The 17,890-nt window shown below is 49.5% G+C and overlaps 1 protein-coding gene across 1 annotated transcript; it reads left to right on the top strand.

Moving 5' to 3' along the window:
- Positions 1–11,163: 11,163 nt before the first annotated feature.
- Positions 11,164–16,660, top strand: LOC120849269. The gene has a single exon (XM_040221459.2). The coding sequence runs from the start codon at positions 11,432–11,434 to the stop codon at positions 15,740–15,742; it is 4,311 nt and encodes a 1,436-aa protein (XP_040077393.1). The 5' UTR covers positions 11,164–11,431; the 3' UTR covers positions 15,743–16,660.
- The last annotated feature ends 1,230 nt before the right edge of the window (positions 16,661–17,890 follow it).

The raw sequence follows: 17,890 nt of genomic DNA on the forward strand, positions 1-17,890 counted from the left end.
CCCGGTGACAAGAGCTATACAAAAAATTTAAAACACTTGTTACCGTAAAATTATAAAAACTGGTACCTATACTTTCTAAACTTTTGGGAAAAAAATTTCTTCTTTCGACCATAAACTGTGGTCTAGTTAGCATTGTGGGGCCGTGATGCAAGAAAGTACAACGGTACACTCGAGGTTAACATATGCACACTTTAACAACCTAAAACCCTTACTTGTATACCGCACGTTAATATCTCGCTTTCAGCAAGTCAGCGTCCAATGCTCAATTCTCGCAACCGTGTAAACCTAACTTTGGCAGGCTTGCAGTTAAACGAGCTTGAGAAAACAAATGGAGCCATGGCGGCAGTCAGATGTTTGAAATCACGCATATTTTTAATTTGACATCGTTGTACTGCTCGCCAGCTCCAAACAGCTCAAAGTAGAAAAAGCCGGTACCATGGGTCGGCGTACTACGCCGCTTGCAAACAAACACACTCCAAACCCCACAAAAACAAACAAAATACGGGTTGAACAAAATATCTCACTTCACCGCAACGGAAGAATGACTAGAAACCCGCACGAGACAACAAGTCGCGGAACCCGCGGAACCAACTCAACCCACACAACGAGGCAAGAGACCCAGAACACCCAGGCCAAGCAGCAGCCGAAGTATCCGCCCTCCGTCGAGTCCACGACTCCGAAGCCAACAGTCGCGCCGCAGCCATAGCCAACGCCGTTGAAGTCGTTTTTGAAAGTTTTCAAAGTTCGTAATAATTTTTAAAGTTTACTCTATACAAAAAAAAATATTTATTAATTTTTTATATCTGCCAAATGTTCAGGAATAGTGGCCCTGTTGCGCCTCTTAACGGCCAGTAGAGTCCATAACCCCTGGGCCGCGAAATAGCTTGAGTGGCCACTCTTTACGTAGTACCATATTTCTCTATGCCCAGACGCTCACGGGGGGGAAGGGGGGGGGGGGGGGGGGGGCTGCGTCGGCCTGCGCCGCTGCTTCCCGCCGCGGGCTTCTTCGCTGGTGTGCCGACTGCCGTTTCGCCGGCATCGGTCCTGTTTACCGCGGTATGTGAGTATATACTTCGTTTCAGCTTCGGTCCAGACGCAACCAAAGCTAATGCGCGAGCTCCGGGCTTTCAGCATCCCTGCCAAGCACGCGCGCTCGTGCAGTGCAAGCACTGTTCTAGGCCACATGCTCGCGCTTGTAGCATCGGCTGCGTCTGGACCGAAGCTGAAATGAAGTATAGTGCCCGTAATGTGAGAGCCGTTTGTCCATACGTCACTTTGCCGCTGTTGGTTTCCATCTAGCCGAGACAGAAAACATCGCGCGACGAGTTGACCGCGCCGCGAGTGACGAAGCAACAGCAAACATGACGACGGTTTGTGCGATTGCTTTGGTGGCTCCGGTGTTGCGTGTCTTCAACGTCCTCGCGAGAAGATTCCCCTGCCCTTCGAAGTTATTGCAAGCACCACGAGTGGCGCGAAAAATGTGGAACCATCGTCTCAACTATAAATAAGCTGGCCTTCACGAGCAACGACGATGCCGAGCAGGCGCTCGGCACAGTTGTGTCGTCAGATGTTCTACAACGCCGAGGTATTTTCATTTATCATCTGGAATGGCTTCAAGAGTGGGAAATTAATCTATTTCGCGGATTGTTAACGCCGAGGCGAGTGCCCTCCGTTGCAGTGCTGTTGTCGCGCAAAGTGCAGTGAAAACTGGGTGGCGATGGCGGCGGTGCTCTTTGATCGCTTTGATCTTGCGCCGTCGGGTTCATGGAGTCCGGAGTAAACGTACGTACGTGCGTCTGCTGGATCGGTGTTTTGGACTGCCTCAAAACTCTTTCTCACGCGCATTTCCTTGTGAAGCTTAGTAGCTCATTACACCTCGTCGTCGACTGCGCTCATTTGACTACGACGGACGAGCCTGCGTGATGTGAATTTCACTGCCTAAGATCTCTGGTGTGTTGTAACGAGGGCTAATAATATATCACTGCGAACTTCTGAACAAACGAGTCGAAGTTTCGTCTGTTATCATAACTGATCGCCTGTCACAATATTAATCAGTAGCGTTCCTAGACTCCGCCCCCACAGGCACCCTGCTTCGTTGCCCGATAGTAAGTGTCTCCTGGTACCTCGTAGAATTCCAGCTCCCACTTCAAGTAAGTACCTTTCTTTAGAACTGGCAATTAATAGTTTCGAACCCAGACGCTCGCAGCGTGTGGTTGTGTGTGTGTGGGGGGGGGGGGGGGGGGGGGCGCGTGTTAACATACTCGGAGCCCTCGTTTATGCCGCTTCGCGGCGGCAGACAAGGCGGCACATTACAAAAGAAAGCTAATCCGAGCTGTCTATGTAACTAGACCCATTCGCTAGTCATTCGATGAAACGTCGTGGTCTTTTTCATTCGCTAAAACGTCGTTCGATCAAGTGAACGCCTCCCACTTATTTCGGCTCGGTAGAGCCGCGCTGCCGCAGAAAGGCAAGCAAATCGCGAAAATCGGTCGCAAACGTGCCACGAATGTAATGTCGTATATAAGAAGCCAACAATCAAGCATTTGAAAGCTACAAGAAAGCGGTGGCAAAATATTTACTACGCAATAAACCCGGACTGAAACGCGGATGTCAAGGGTCAGCAGACACAGAGAACATCTAAGACAAGAAAGGTTTTCCCTTGTTTCCTTGATCGAGATGGGTTCTCAAATGTTCACGACATCTTATCTGTTGAAGAACGGGCCGCGGAGGCTTCTGGTGAAGACATCTTTCACGATGTGTCGGTGCATTCGGACAGCCTGCCGCATCCAGCTCCCCAAAGCAACGCCGCCAACGCAGCCCCCCCCCCCCCCCCCCCCCCCCCCCCTCTTTTCCTGCCTGCCAGTTCTTTCCGCGTGGTGGCGTGAGCGTAGATAAACATGGCGGCGCCTTGGAATTGGCGCGGACACTGGTCTATAGGGAAGGTCCCCGTCTGCGTCAGGGCTGTAGATTATGGCGGCCGCGGCGACGAAAGACTGGAATCTATCAGTGTTTCCGCGCGCCTTCTCTCTCCTACAAAACATGAACTTTGCAAGGTGACCAGTGAAATGCTGGGTCTGGCACCGTCCAGATGGAATGGAGTTTTTGACGTGGGCCCAGGTGCCCTCCACCGTATTGGTGTGCGCACCATTGTTTGGGTTGACAAATTGCAGTTTCTGGTTGACGGTGAGGTGCGAGAAGCGACCGTCATCTGCAAGCTTGCGATAGCCAGCCCAACAGTCAGTGATTATTCTTTTCCCAGGGCGGACCCACTCGGCTATTAGCCCTTGCAGGGTTTTAGCGTCACGGGTCTCCACGGGAACAAGAAAGCAGCACCTGCTGCCAGGCTCGACACCGCCGAAAACCCACTGGTCAGGCCTTAAATACCCGCGATGGTATTTTCGCCGCCCGAACATATTCTCGTCCAGGGCCGAATGCAGGAATTTCTGGAGGGGGGGGGGGGCAGGACATCCGGATCCCCCCTCTAAATCCGCCCCTGCTCTCGTCTAGTTCTACAGTCACGCCTTCGCCGCCAATCATCTCTGAATGCGTAAAGACTGCATTTTCCACAACCTCCCGACGAAGGCTCGTCCAATCAGTTATTGTTTTACTTGCGACATCAGTCTCCCGCTGATATGACGGCGAACGGTAGGTTCTGGCACCAGAGGTAGATGATTTTCCTGAGTTGGGGAAGCGTCAGGTGCGATCCCAGTGATCCCTCGAAAAAGTAACCGCTCCGTACCGAGACCTCGCCCCGGCACTGAACCTTGACCGGCTTCTTCTTAGGCACCTCACGAGTCATCCACACACCCTACCTCCACGAGTAGCCAACCGCAGATCTAGCGCGGACTTGCAGCATCATCGCAGCTTCGCACTGGGCATGCACAAGAACCCAAAACCAGGCCCATGCCCTGAAGCAAGTTAATTGCTTCGAGAGGGTCTTTCATGGCGTCATGAAGACGGCACAAGTTAAACGCCATGGCACTGTGATGCTCGCCTCTGGAAAAATAAAGCGCCGAGGGGGCTAAACAAGCAGAACTGCACGCTTCGCATCTATTATTGTTATTTGATCCGCCATTTTATACCTCGTGACACCATTCTAGCAAACTAATTGGTTAATCGGTCGGACCACACCATCGCGTGAGAAAACAAGCGCCAATCGTATGACCAGAACGGTTGCCACAGTCGGCATCGTTACAAAGAAGAGAACAGTCGGACCCAACAACAAGAAAATGAAGTAACAAAGTGAATAAAAAAAAGTAAAAATAAGAAGGAAGCCGTTCTGGAGCGGCGTGTTCTTTGATGACAGGTGTTGCTCACGATGTTCCTTGTTTGTTTCCTTTTTTGTTTCTTTACCCTTGAGGATGCCACGACACTTATTTGAAGCTGATTTGTTAATTCAATAACAAACAACGCGTTGGAACGAAGGAGGGAGGGAGTCTTGGCGTCAGAATTCGACGTAGTCTCAATGAAAAGTAAGAATGCACAATATATACCGCACTGCAAGACCGTTATACTCCGCACTCGGCGAGGCCTCATGACGCCGGCGACGACCGTTAGGCTATTCATTTTGTTTCTTTGGATTTTTTATCGCGACGACTACTTTACCGTGCCTCAAAGTTTCCAGCGGAGGTCCGGCAGCTTTTAATAACTATTATTATTGTCGTTTGAAGGGCACTCTTCCTATGCTGCTTTGTTCCTTATAGTGATAGGCCGAACTTCTGCCGAATCGAAAGTTCGGCGCCGAATCTTGGGATTCGGCAATGCCGAACTTTTGCCAAACTTTTCTAAGGATTCGGCAAAGATTCGGCAAAAATACATGTTACCAGACTTAACGTTGATATCGATGTCGTTTTTGTGCGTTTACTGGCAATTTTACAGCGACGTCTTGCAGAAGTGGCGTGACAACGAGGTTGGGAAGTAGCGAGCGTGGCGCAGTCATGAAGCACGCCAAGAGAGTTTCGGTTTTGATGCATCATCAGCGCAAGCCTGCAAGTTGTTAAAATGAAGGCAATACCACCAATACCACTGCGTTCTTGCTTTCTTTGGGAGTCACCGTTTCGTGCGCGAAAACGAACGCAACGTTGCTTAGCCTTTACCAAAAGAGATAAAATATTATTATTGTAAATATGCCTGTTTTTCGATTTAAGTCACTTAACGTCAGCATTGCATGGAAGTGTGCGTCCCATATTCGCAACGTCTCGTTTTTAACCCTTAAAATGCCGGTTTCGGATGTTAGGACACACACGGACGTTTAGGAAGATGGGAAATGTCGGATGTGCAACGTCCAGCATTATAGTTGTGTGTTTAGTTTTATGCAGATACATGAAAATCGTGAAATAACTCTAACTGAAAAGGAATTATTATTTGGTTGTAGCACACGCTACTTATGAGCCGGAAACAGGATTTTTATAACTGCGAGGAGTGCTTTAAAGTAATTGTCGGCCAATGTTTCAACTACCTCGTTGCATAACTGGGAAGGTCAAATGAAAATCACGTTATCCATAATGTACCACACCATTTGTCACTTGCAAAGTGGATTGCGTAAATTACTGGTCGATCTTCTATTCTTGAGGCAGAAAATATTGAAGAGGACCACATCCGGCTCAGAAACGCGTAGTTACCGTGTTGCCTACTTCACACCGCGCCGTAACCGCTGGTTGTACTAAACTGTGCGATGGTAACCGCACGACTGCACGGCGTCCATTTGCAATCCATGGCCCCGTCACGTTCTCGCGCGTGCGCAGACATTTGCCGAATTTGCGCCGAATCTTTGCCGAACCTTTCTTCAAAAGTTCGGCATTTGCCGAACTTTGCCGAATCTAAAGTTCGGCAGATTCGGTCCATCACTAGTTCCTGACGCCATAATAATATTCGTTATTTTTAGATTATAGGCGCGAAAAATCCACACTGACATAGGGCCTGAGTAACAGCACCCAGGGCCCGTTTGCTCGAAACGCTAACCGCGGCTAAAGTTAGCCGCAGTACCTAGGAGAGGGATTTTGAGATCACGTGACTGGCTCGGTAGGGATGCGGGGAAACATGGCGGTGCCCCAGTGAGCGAGCGCCGGTCGCTTTGGAACAAATATGTCGTTGTAGCTGCCATATCGGGCGCGTTAGTCAGCAACGAATAATGCAGGAGGCTTTCGCTTTGCCTTACCTCACTTAAACCGCAAAGCATGGGCAATGACATCGCCGCATTTTTTAGATAGTGTTTCGATTCTGGGCATTCCTAAGCCTAAACGAACGCGATAATTGTCGGCATGGCAACGTCTTTGGAAAGCGGATTGTTGATAGCACACAAAAGCAGACAGCGTCCCGAGAGACACTTTTCTAAATTATCTAAGCATCGCGAGGAGAATGCTGGAAGTGTAATTCTACGGTTCACACGCGCTGGCCTTCCTCTTATAAAAGATTTAAAGTAAAAAATCATAATAAGGCTTTCACGAACGCGCGTGCGAGGCAAAATTTTTTTTATACTTTTTGCTTTAGAACGATTACTACTGCAGACGCCAGCACGTGCGACGCGTGCAACTACAGTCGTAGCATGCACCTCGGTGCTTGGATAATTTAGAAAAAAAGGTCTGTTGGGACGCCGTCTGCTTTTGTGTGCTATCAACACTGATCTCAATGACAATTGCTGGATCGCGTTTGCCCGCTCTGCGAATGCGGTCACTGGCGGCCATCTTTAGGTAGAGTTATATTACCTCTAGCCAAGGTACAGCTCCTGCAGCCACTGTCATTCATCCATGGCAGACAGCGTTTTGGCAGGTGTGGTGGCAGGCTGCCGTCAAAATAGGGTGGATGATATTTCGTGCTTGATTGAAATTGTTTGACGAAACATGTTTTTGAAACCCAGCGTGAACGGTAGCCCGATCTTTGAGGACCCGGTGAAAGTTTCACTAAATCGCAGCACCGCGGGAAAAGCAGTACAGCTCGCATCAAAAGTCGCATCAAAATTAGCATCGAAAGCAGACGCCGGTATGGAGTCTGCTTTCGATGCGAGCTGCGCTGCTTTCCCCCCCGTGCTGCGCTTTCGTAGAACTTTCTCCGGGCCCTCAAAGATGAGGCTACCGTTCACGCCGGGTTTCAAGAATCTGCGTCGTCGAACAACTTCAATCAAGCACGAAATATCTCCCACGGTACAGTGTACTAGATGCACGGCTATTTTATAGCACCCTGCCGCCATTACGCTGTCCGCCATATTACTATGATGGCTAGAGATGATATAACTCTACCTAAAGATGGCCGCCAGTGACCACATTCCGGTCCATAGGCGGAGCTGGTCAAACGCGATCCAGCAAATAGATATAGAGATCAGTGGCTATCAACAATCCGCTTTCCAAAGACGTTGCTATGCCGACAATTATCGCGTTCATTTAGGTTTAGGAGTGCCCAGAATCGAAACACTATCTAAAAAATGCGGCGATGTCATTGCCCATGCTTTGCGGTTTAAGTGAGGTAAGGCAAAGCGAAAGCCTCCTGCACCATTCGTTGCTGACAACCGCTTCCGATATTGCAACCACAACGACATATACATGCCTTGCAAGTGACGTCGCGCTAGGGAACATCTAGGGAAGGACGGGGCCCCGCACCATACTGGTGGTTGACTTCACACCGCGCTTACCAAGGCGTAGGATGCCGCTATCGGCCCGGACATGCGCTAAAATGCACCACATTTTCAACAAAGGTACCGTGAACTTAGAAAAACGTGCTGAGCTTACGATGATGACGTTTGTCCAGTACATGCGGAATTTTTCGGCATTTGTGCGATTGCCCTACGAGCAAAAAGTTTCGAAATGCCGCCGACCAAGTTTTGACGCGAGGGGCTGCCGTGTCGCCAAGAAAAGAACACAGCTCTGCGTGCTTCATTATTTGACGAGTGGCTCTAGGAGTCGCTTGTAGAAAAATTGTTACGATTTTGCGAAATATTGGTAAACAACGCAATGTTACCGTCATAACCTTAACCATGAGAAAAGGATAAATCAAATAACGGACTAGAAACTCTCATTGTCTCTCAGGGCTTATATTATGATGTTATCCTAACCGGCTCCTCCGCATACTTTCGCTCCTTGCAAAGGTTACCGCCTCGCGGACGGCACAAACCGATGACCCGGCGGCGGCGGCTCGGCGAGCTTACACACGTGGGCCGCCGCCGACCGATCGCCGTCGGACCGGGCTCGCGGCGCGACACTCGCCCGTATTCGGGCGGGAGCCCCGAAGGTGCGCTCGAAGCGTGAAAACGGCGTTATGCAACGAGGGTCAAAGGCCATACACACCACAAACGAGCAAAAGCCGATGCAAAGGCGTGCGTGAACGTAAACAACGGTAGAAAAGTGTCGTCGTTCGCCGCTATGAAATGCGTCCCGCAAACTCGATAATCCGCGGCCGCATCCCTTTCCTGCCGCTCGTACTTTCATCTAACTTGACGGCTACTCTGTCTCGCGGGGCATGCCGACGAAACGATCGGACGACCATCGGGATACGGGGTAATTGCTACAGCCGAGCACGGCGCAGTTTACCTAATGGCTCTCGCTGCGAAGGGCCGTCGAGTCAACCACCAGCATGGTAGATACCGGTGTTTGACGTCATCATGTGACGTACGTGCAAGGCATGTATTAGCTCCAAAGCGAGCGGCGCTCACTCACTGGGGCACCGCCATGTTTCCCCGCATCCCTACCGAGCCAGTCACGTGATCTCAAAATCCCTCTCCTAGGTACTGCGGCTAACTTTAGCCGCGGTTAGTGCTTCGAGCAAACGGGCCCAGATGTTGGCCGAGACTCTGCATTACTCAGGCCCTAGTCCGTGTGGACGTTTCGCGCCTACAATCTAAAAAGAAAGAATGGTATACACACAGATCACACGCGCACGCACTCAAAGTTGGTCCAGAAGTCCAGTCTCCCCGACGTGTTTTTGTAGCGCTTTCAAAACGATACACTGATACCGCCAAGTGTCTCCGGCCCAGGATTTTGGTGACATTAAATGTTCTATGGTCCAGCAGTTGCAGCGTTCTTCACATGTCTTCTCGTTGGGTGCTGTATTTCATGCAGGTACACAAAAGATGCTAATAACAAAGCTAAATGATTTGACTAATTAATTATTGGACTAATTGTATTGGACTAATTGTATCCACAAACCAATCCGACCATGAACTAAACTTTTTTTTATTGTTTCATACGTGGCGTTAATTTTTCCGCCCTTATTTTTATGGCATAAGGAACGAAGGCGAAGCAGCATAAGAAGAGTGCCCTTCAGTCTGTCTATGCTGGAAAAAGCGGTGGAGAAACTGCATCGTGACGTCGCCGGTGGGATGAGCCTAATCTCCATCACCAAGAAACTACATCGGAAGAGAACTGCACCGTGACGTGTCCGGTGACGTCGCCGAACAGTGGCGATTGAGTTGAAACTACATCGTTCTTTTTTTCCCTACAGGGAATTTCGGAGAATCGCCGAGTAGGCTAGCGCACACCAGCTCGGAGCACGTGGAGCGAAAGCTCGCGCTGCAGAACCCAGGGATCCTGGGTTCAATCCCGCTCCTGCCCGTTTCGATCTGCTGGATGAGCATCGTACCGGCGTGCGGTCGTGTACTGCGTGATCAACGAGGTAGAGGGGCTTACCGCTCATTCACACTGGAAGCGGATCCGCGTTCGCAAAGCGGTTGCGAACGCTGTTGTATAAAGATCCAGTACAATTGCACGCGCACCTGATGTCATCGAGTGCGCGTGCAATTGTACTGGATCTTTACACGACCGCGTTCGCAACCGCTTTGCGAACGCGGATCCGCTTCCAGTGTGAATGAGCGGTTAGAGTGATCAATCGGAAGTTCGGAAGTGGCACCCGCCGGTTGCCGCCATGTTTTACGCAAATGTGACCACTCGTCACGTGACCTCCCAAGAGCAGTGACGTCACAGGTAAGATGGCAGCGCGCAGAGCTGGTGGATGCGAGTTTGTTCGGTGCGCGGCAGCCGTGATGTGCAGCTGCTTTCCGATGATTTCGGGCTTTTTCGTGCTCGCTGACGCAGGTATAATGTGAAAATATGAAGGAATGAGACGTTATACCCTTTTTGCGCAAGATCGCTCTGGATCATCTGGATATTAACACATGTGAGACAGCCTCAGCCGTGTCGCTGTACCGGTGCTCGGATTCGGGATCTGTTCGAGGATCGGTAGAACTTTGAGTGCTTTTAGCATGAAATTTTCGCATTCTCTTAGCTTTGTTTGAACGTGGGAATGACTGAGAATCGACGCGAATTGTGTGCGTCGGATGTAGGGGCTAGGGGAATTTGTTTCAACCCTAGGTAACTGCATAATCACAGCAACTTTTAGCGAGGAAGCTCCTGCGATCTTTAACCCTTTGTGCTAATCGACGATTCTACATTCGATCGCTTTTCTTCCTTTTTTGGTGAGTGCGAAGTGCACACTTATTTTCAGTTACGAGCATGACGTCTTATTGAGTGTGGGGATGAATAAATCGTTGCTGGCACCTGCTTCAAAGTTGTTTGACTTGCAATAAGAACAACTGTTTTGGTCATGTTGAATTAACCTGAGACTGGGGTAGAAAAGAAACATCAAAACGTAGAAGGGACAGAAAATAGACAGGACGACGTCTGAGCCTGAGACGTCGTCCTGTCTATTTTCTGTCCGTTCTACGTTTTGCTGTTTATTTTCTACCCCACACTGAAGTTAATTCAACATGGTTAATATTCACCAGCTCGCCTGCACCCTTGCGATTTTTTTTAATGTTTTACTGTTTTGGTGTATGCATAGATTAAATCAAAAGTCAAATTGGACGTTTAGTGTTTATACAGTGTAAGGTTGGTCTGCCAGGATGAGGCGACACTGGTTTACACTGTAGATGAGCAATTTTGCCAGTGCAGTACGACTGCTAACCTGGGGTCTTTAACGTGCTCACGCAGTAGTGATACACGACCGCACGCCGGTACGATGCTCATCCAGATCGAAACGGGCAGGGGTGGGGCTCGAACCCAGGATCCCTGGGTTCTGCTGCGCGAGCTTTCGCTCCACGCGCGGCGAGCTGGGTGTTGTTACGATGCGATGTTATCGCTTATCGCTGTCGCGGCCGCAGCAGAACTGCTGAGTCAGGGGGGCGTACCTCTGGTGCTTGCTGCCGATATAAGCGGCATCGCCGGCAAGCTTTGTGCTCTTTTGGTTCCGGCTGCCGAACAATAAACGCTGCCAAATAAACGTCGGTCTCCGGATTCGTCGATTCTCCCGGAGAAACGTAACAGCTGGTGGCAGCGGTGGGATGGATCGACGACGCCGGGTTCCATGGGTGCTGTCGGTGAGTGCCTGAGGCTTCCTTTCCGTTCACCGAGCAGCTTAAGTGTTTAAGGCAGTTAGTTCTGTGGTGTCGCCAAACGGTTGATACGGGCGCTGGGCAAAAGTAGCCAAACTTTTTTGGAAATTTCTGAACATGGATCCGATAAATCTCGCGGCGATTGTGAAGCCCGATTTAATGCTCTTAGCGGAAGAGCTGGGTGTTAAAGTGGTCAAGGCCATGAGAAAGCCCGAGATTATCAAGGCCATTGAAGATTGTGGCGCGGGCACCGACGAAATTTCCGAGTGTTGGAGCGAGGTGCAGAAGAGACAAAGGGAAGCGGAACTTCACGCGGCTCAAGAAGGGCTTCGCGTTGCTCGAGAAAAACTTGAGCTAGAAATGCTTCAACGTAACTTTGACGCTGGTGAGGCCATTGTGGTGGATAACAGCTCGAAAAAGTTTGACATGCGAGCCCTTTTGCAACCTTTTCGCGTCGGCGGAGACATGGGTCTCTATTTAGTAAATTTCGAACGGGTTTGCGTTAAGATGGGTCTTGTAGAGTCGAGCTGGCCTCAAAGGCTCTTGAGTTTACTGCCAGCGGAGGTGGCCGACGTTTTGGCCCGACTAGATCCTACAGCAGCCGATGACTACGCGTCCGTAAAGTCATGCCTGCTTAGGAAGTTCAGGTTGTCGCCTGAAGCTTTTCGACAGAAATTTCGAGAGACAAGGAAAGGACCGGACGAAAGTTACGCGGAGTTCGCTTATAAGCTTAAAGGCTTTCTGGAAAGTTGGCTCCGTGGTGTCAACTCTTACGAGGATCGTGAAAAGGTGCTGGAGCAGATAGCACTAGAGCAGTTTCTCTCCTGTATTCCGACAGGTCTAAAGGAGTGGATTCAGGATAGACCGGAAGTAGAAACGGTGCAAAAAGCTGCAGATTACGCGGATGAGCACTGCTCTAGGCACGGGAAGAAAGTTGTTGAAGAAAACCGTAGCTCAAACCGTTTCTACGAACGATGCGGACCTCGCACGTTCGTGAAGAAAGGCGCCGAAAAGGGCAAAGAGAGTGAAGTACCGACAAAGGGAGTGTCTGATTCAGACGAAAACAAACGTAAAATGAAGGCGTTCGAGGAGCGTAAACCAATAGTGTGCTACAGGTGTAAACAGCCTGGTCATGTCGCTTCTGGTTGCCGCGTCCCTAAAGTTGCTCCCGTTAACTTGTGTCTGGGAGAAGCGGAGGACTTACTCAGGCCGTATCTGTACGACATGAAAGTAAATGGTAAATTCTGCAAAGGTTTACGAGATACCGGCGCCACGTATGATCTGGTACACTCTTCGCTAGTGGAGCAAGAACATTTTACAGGCGACTGTGTGTGGATCCGTCAGGCCTTGGAAAATCGGGCAGTTAGTCTGCCCGTCGCTAAGGTAAAACTAAACGGACCTTTCGGAGTAGTGGAAACGGAAGCAGCTGTTTCTGACGGAGTGCTTCCAAACTGTCCGTACATACTGTCAAACAGAACTGCAAGGCAATTGAGCGAGTCGGGTATACCGCTTGACATGAATCCTGTTCTAGTCGTCACGCGCTCAATGACAACTAGTGCAGTGCCGGAAACACTTCAGACGGAAGCGCGCGCGTCGACTGGTAAAACCAGCAGCGGGCCCGATAAAGAGCCGAACGAAGGAGCTGACATGACCACGCTGGTTTCGCCGGAGAGCAGCAATTTTCGTGCGCTAGCCGGTGTAGATAAGCTTACGCTTATCGCCGAACAGTCATCCGACCCGAGTCTTTCAAAGTGTCGTGATAGCGTGGGAAAAGATATCAAGCCGAACATCTCCTTCTTTATGAGCAACGGCATTCTTTACCGTAGTTTCAAGGACAAATCGGGGAACGAGGTAGATCAGATTGTCGTTCCATCCAAGTATAGAATTGCATTACTCGAGCTTGCTCACGGAGAAGGGTGGTCGGGACACCTAGGAATCACAAAGACCAAGTGCAGGCTTTTGGCAGAATATTATTGGCCGGGCTGCTTTAAGGAGGCTGAGCAATTCGTCCGTTCTTGCGACACCTGCCAAAGAACAGGACGACCAAACGAGCGCCGAAAGGCGCCTCTGCCACTAGTGCCCATAATCACGGAACCTTTCAAAAGGCTAGTGATAGACGTCGTAGGACCCCTACCTACAACTAAGACGGGTTTTAGGTACCTTCTAACGATATTATGCCCAGCCAGCAAGTTCCCAGAAGCCGTTCCAATGAAAGAGCAGACATCGGTCGAAGTAGTAGATAACTTGCTCTCGGTCTTTTCTCGGATCGGGTTTCCTAGTGAAATTCAATGTGATCTGGGTAGTGTTTTTACCAGTGCTCTAACAACCAGCTTTTTCGAGAGGTGTGGCATTAAGATTGTTCACAGTTCTGTAAGCCACCCGCAAAGTAACAGCGTAGAGAGAGCGCACTCGGTAATGAAGCGCATTCTCAGGGCCCTTTGTCACGAACAGAAAAAAGAGTGGGACTTGGCATTGCCCGCTATGCTTTTCGCGTTGCGAACCGTTGCTCACGAGTCAACTGGTTTCACGCCAGCGGAACTGGTCTATGGACGCAATTTGCGTTCACCTTTGCGGTTGCTGCGCGAGGGCTGGGAGGGTGAAGCCGAGAACCCAACAGTGGTGGAGTATGTGCTTTCCTTACTAAACCGTCTCCACAAAACGCGTGAGCTAGTTGAGGCTAACCTGGGAAAAGCGCAGTCGCGAGGTAAAACCTACTATGACAAAAACAGCCGCCTCCGAACGTTTAAGGTGGGTGACAAAGTCCTACTTTTGAGGTCTTCTAAGGCTCATAAGTTGGAATTGCAATGGGAAGGACCAGCAACGGTCCAGCAGAGGCTATCAGAGACAAATTACGTGGTAAAACTGCCAGGTCGCAGAAAAGAGGTCCGCATATACCATTGCAACCTTATGAAGCCGTACGTGGAAAGGGTGCAAGTAGTCAGCATTGCACTAAACCAACCAGAGGAAGTTCCTACACGAATTCCTGAGCTGGGAAAAACCGACGGGATCCTGACAATCGCCGAAGTCGTAGAGGCCGCAGTCGATAAGACGCTCTCCCAAAACCAGTTTTCGGATCTTACGGCATTAATTGGCAAATACCAAAAATTGTTTTCAACTATTCCCGGAAGAACGAGTCTAGTCGAACATGACATCGAAGTGAGGACTCGGTCAAATATTCAGTGTAAGGCCTATCGCTTTTCCCCCCGCCAAGAAAGGCTATTAAAGGAGTCCGTAGATCAAATGCTAGAGCTAGGGTTGATTGAGCGGTGCGAGAGCGACTTCGTGTCTCCTATGATTCTGGTAGAGACTCCAGGAAAAGAACCTCGTCCCTGTGTGGACTACCGAAAGTTAAACGCGGTAACGGTAACAAAAGTCTACCCAATCCCTAATATCGAAACTTGCCTTGAGAAAGTAAGCAAAGCCAAGTTCATCTCAACCATCGACCTCGTTAGAGGTTACTGGCAAGTGCCACTTACCGCGAACGCCAGTAACCTTGCCGCCTTCATGACCCCGTTTGGTGTTTTTAAGCCGCTTGTCCTGAGCTTTGGACTGAAAAACGCACCCTATGCGTTTTCGAGACTGATGAATCTGGTACTGGTCGGAACCGAGTCTTTTGCGTTACCGTACCTAGACGACGTCGCTATATTTTCGGACACGTGGAGAGAGCACGTTCAGCACCTAGAACAGGTGTTCTCGCGCCTGCAAGACGCAGGACTTACAGTCAAGGCGAAAAAGTGTAAGTTTGGCCGAGGCGAAGTATCGTATCTCGGACACGTAGTCGGTCAAGGAATGAGACGTCCACAAGAAATCAAGGTTCAGGCCATTAAAGAGTTTCCCTTGCCACAAACAAAAAAAGATTTGATGTCCTTTATCGGACTGGTGAATTACTACCACCAGTACATTCCCCAGTTCTCTGAAAAGGCGAGTCCCCTGACGGATGCGCTCAAGAAAACTGAGCCCACTAAGATCAAATGGGACGATCGCAAGATAGAGGCGTTTGAGGCTCTTAAGTTAGCCTTGGCGACTCAGCCCGTATTAGTCAGCCCTGACTACACAAGACCCTTCTTAGTGCAGTGCGACGCCAGCGAAAAAGGACTCGGCGTCGTTCTAAGCCAAGAAAATGAAGGGGAAGAGCACCCCGTTTTGTTTGCCAGCAGGAAGCTAACTTCAAGGGAGCAAGCCTACAGTACCATCGAAAAAGAATGCGCTTGTCTCGTATGGGCTGTAGAAAAGCTTCGCTGCTATCTCTATGGTTCGGAGTTTATTTTAATTACGGATCATAGACCGCTCACATGGCTTCAGCAGCTGTCCCCCAAAAACGGTCGCTTGTTACGCTGGAGCTTGACCCTCCAGGAATATTCTTTCTTGGTTCGACATAAAAAAGGAAAGCTTCATGCGAACGCAGATTGTCTGAGCCGAGCGCTCTAACCGGCGCACAGTGCGATTTTCTGTTTCTTTTGTCTCATCTGCACATTTGTAATTAGTTCCATTCAATTTCATTCATTAGCTGTCTATTCCCGAAAGATCGGGAACGATATTTTCAAAAAATTCTGGCTGCGTTTGGGGCATATTTTGTAACCTATTTCTTTTGAATAATTCGTGCTCTCGGTGAGTGGAAAGGGCGTTTCGGGTGCCTCCGCAGTTTCTGTGGTGCTTGGTTGTTGTTGGCCCTTCTCATTCCCCTCAGAAGCACGACGGACCTCTGTTGTCATCCCGACGTCCTGGCACCGACGGCACGTGACAGCCGCTGCTACTCCTGGGCCGCTGGCGACTTTGGCTCATGGTCGCAAGGATCGCCATCACCGCTCCTTCCTGCTCCTCTCGGACCGCACAGTCGACGCTTCCGACCAGTCAAGGACACTGAAAACTGCAGTGACGGTGTTGGGCCGCGCGTCGACGCTTCCGGCCAGTTTCGCAGACGGTGTTGGGCCCTGCGTCTCCAGGACTTCCCGCCCTTCGGATCAGCGCAAGCTGAACCTGTATACGCTGTGAAGGTTTCTTCGAGCAACGACTGTGAAGTTCTGCGCAAGCAGCACTAGGATTACGCCGTTCGTTTGTCTGTCGAACATTCCCAAGGACGTGCTTGAAACCTGGAGAGTGGCGGGAAAATTGTTTTATGCGGTTTCGCCCTAAAAGGGGGAGGAGTTGTTACGATGCGATGTTATCGCTTATCGCTGTCGCGGCCGCAGCAGAACTGCTGAGTCAGGGGGGCGTACCTCTGGTGCTTGCTGCCGATATAAGCGGCATCGCCGGCAAGCTTTGTGCTCTTTTGGTTCCGGCTGCCGAACAATAAACGCTGCCAAATAAACGTCGGTCTCCGGATTCGTCGATTCTCCCGGAGAAACGTAACAGTGTGCGCTTCAGCCCACTCGGCCACCGATCCCCCCCTATGCATAGATTAACTGCACCTTTTTCTCTTTCGTAGGATTAATTGCAGCAATACTTTTTTTCATCAAGAGTGCATTGTATTAGTCGTTCAATTATTTACTTGTTCTAATTACCTGGATAAGATGATTCATATTTGTGTTCATCTCTTGCCTGAAGAGCAGTCTTGTTGAAAAATGTTGACCATTCCTTTCAGTTTCTTCAATAGACTTTTTTGAAAAGTGTGGGTTGCTTATACTTTGTATCATTGTAACCTGGAAAAGGGTAACCGCCACAGCCCTCTCGAGCCAATCAGAGAGACAGAGCGAAGGTGTGTGACAAATCTGTGCAGACGAGCACTTTGAATGACACATTGTCATGTGCCTCTCTCCAACGTGCATATTGGCTCACCGAGACTGTAGCCTTTGCCGTTTGCCAAAATTTGATGAAACAAATTACAGTAGCTACTACTCTAATTACCCCAGGCTTTCATACTTTCGTCATTTGTTCGACAAGAATGTTATGTCCGCCATCACTGTGAACTCGGCTCAGCACCTATTGGACTCGAATACTGCATTAGCATTCGACATGAACATGGGCCCATTTGTGTGCTTTACACGAAAAAAAATGGTAACAGTGTGTTGCGTGATGGGGTTCTGCAAAGGGTCTATTGTGTCATACCTGCTATATAACAATGCATCAACACATATTTTTAAAGTATATGCTCAGAGGTGTGTTTATTTTTGCAATTAACAAGTTACAGCTGTGTGCTTTAATGTTATTATCATGTGCGTAGTTTTAAGTATCCTCTCTGCAATGCCTACGAAGGCCCCTGAAGGGATAAATTAATAAATAACATTTTCACATCACTGGAGTTGGTATTTTGGATGTGCCACATGTTCAGGAAAAGTGGAATGGGTGCAGCCCAATGCAACAAGTCTGCCAGTCTGGTATGTCCCATTCATTATTATTGAAGGGTCAGAGATGCGAGTGTCCTCAAAAGGACCTGCGCGTGCGGTGAACACAATTCTTGGTGTATAAACTCTCGAGGTGTAAAGGCAAGCGGAAATGTGTTTATCTGGTTAGTGTATCAAATATGTTTATTTCCACTGGATTACACAATTATTGATTCTTAGTTAATGGTTCCAGAACGAGTTCTTTCTGCGACAGTCTCCTGTCAGGCGTTGAGTCGTAATACCTGGGGACCTTGTT

This window comes from Ixodes scapularis, unplaced genomic scaffold (assembly GCF_016920785.2).
Source record: "Ixodes scapularis isolate PalLabHiFi unplaced genomic scaffold, ASM1692078v2 ptg002456l_1__unscaffolded, whole genome shotgun sequence".
NCBI classification, from domain to species: Eukaryota; Metazoa; Arthropoda; class Arachnida; order Ixodida; family Ixodidae; genus Ixodes; species Ixodes scapularis.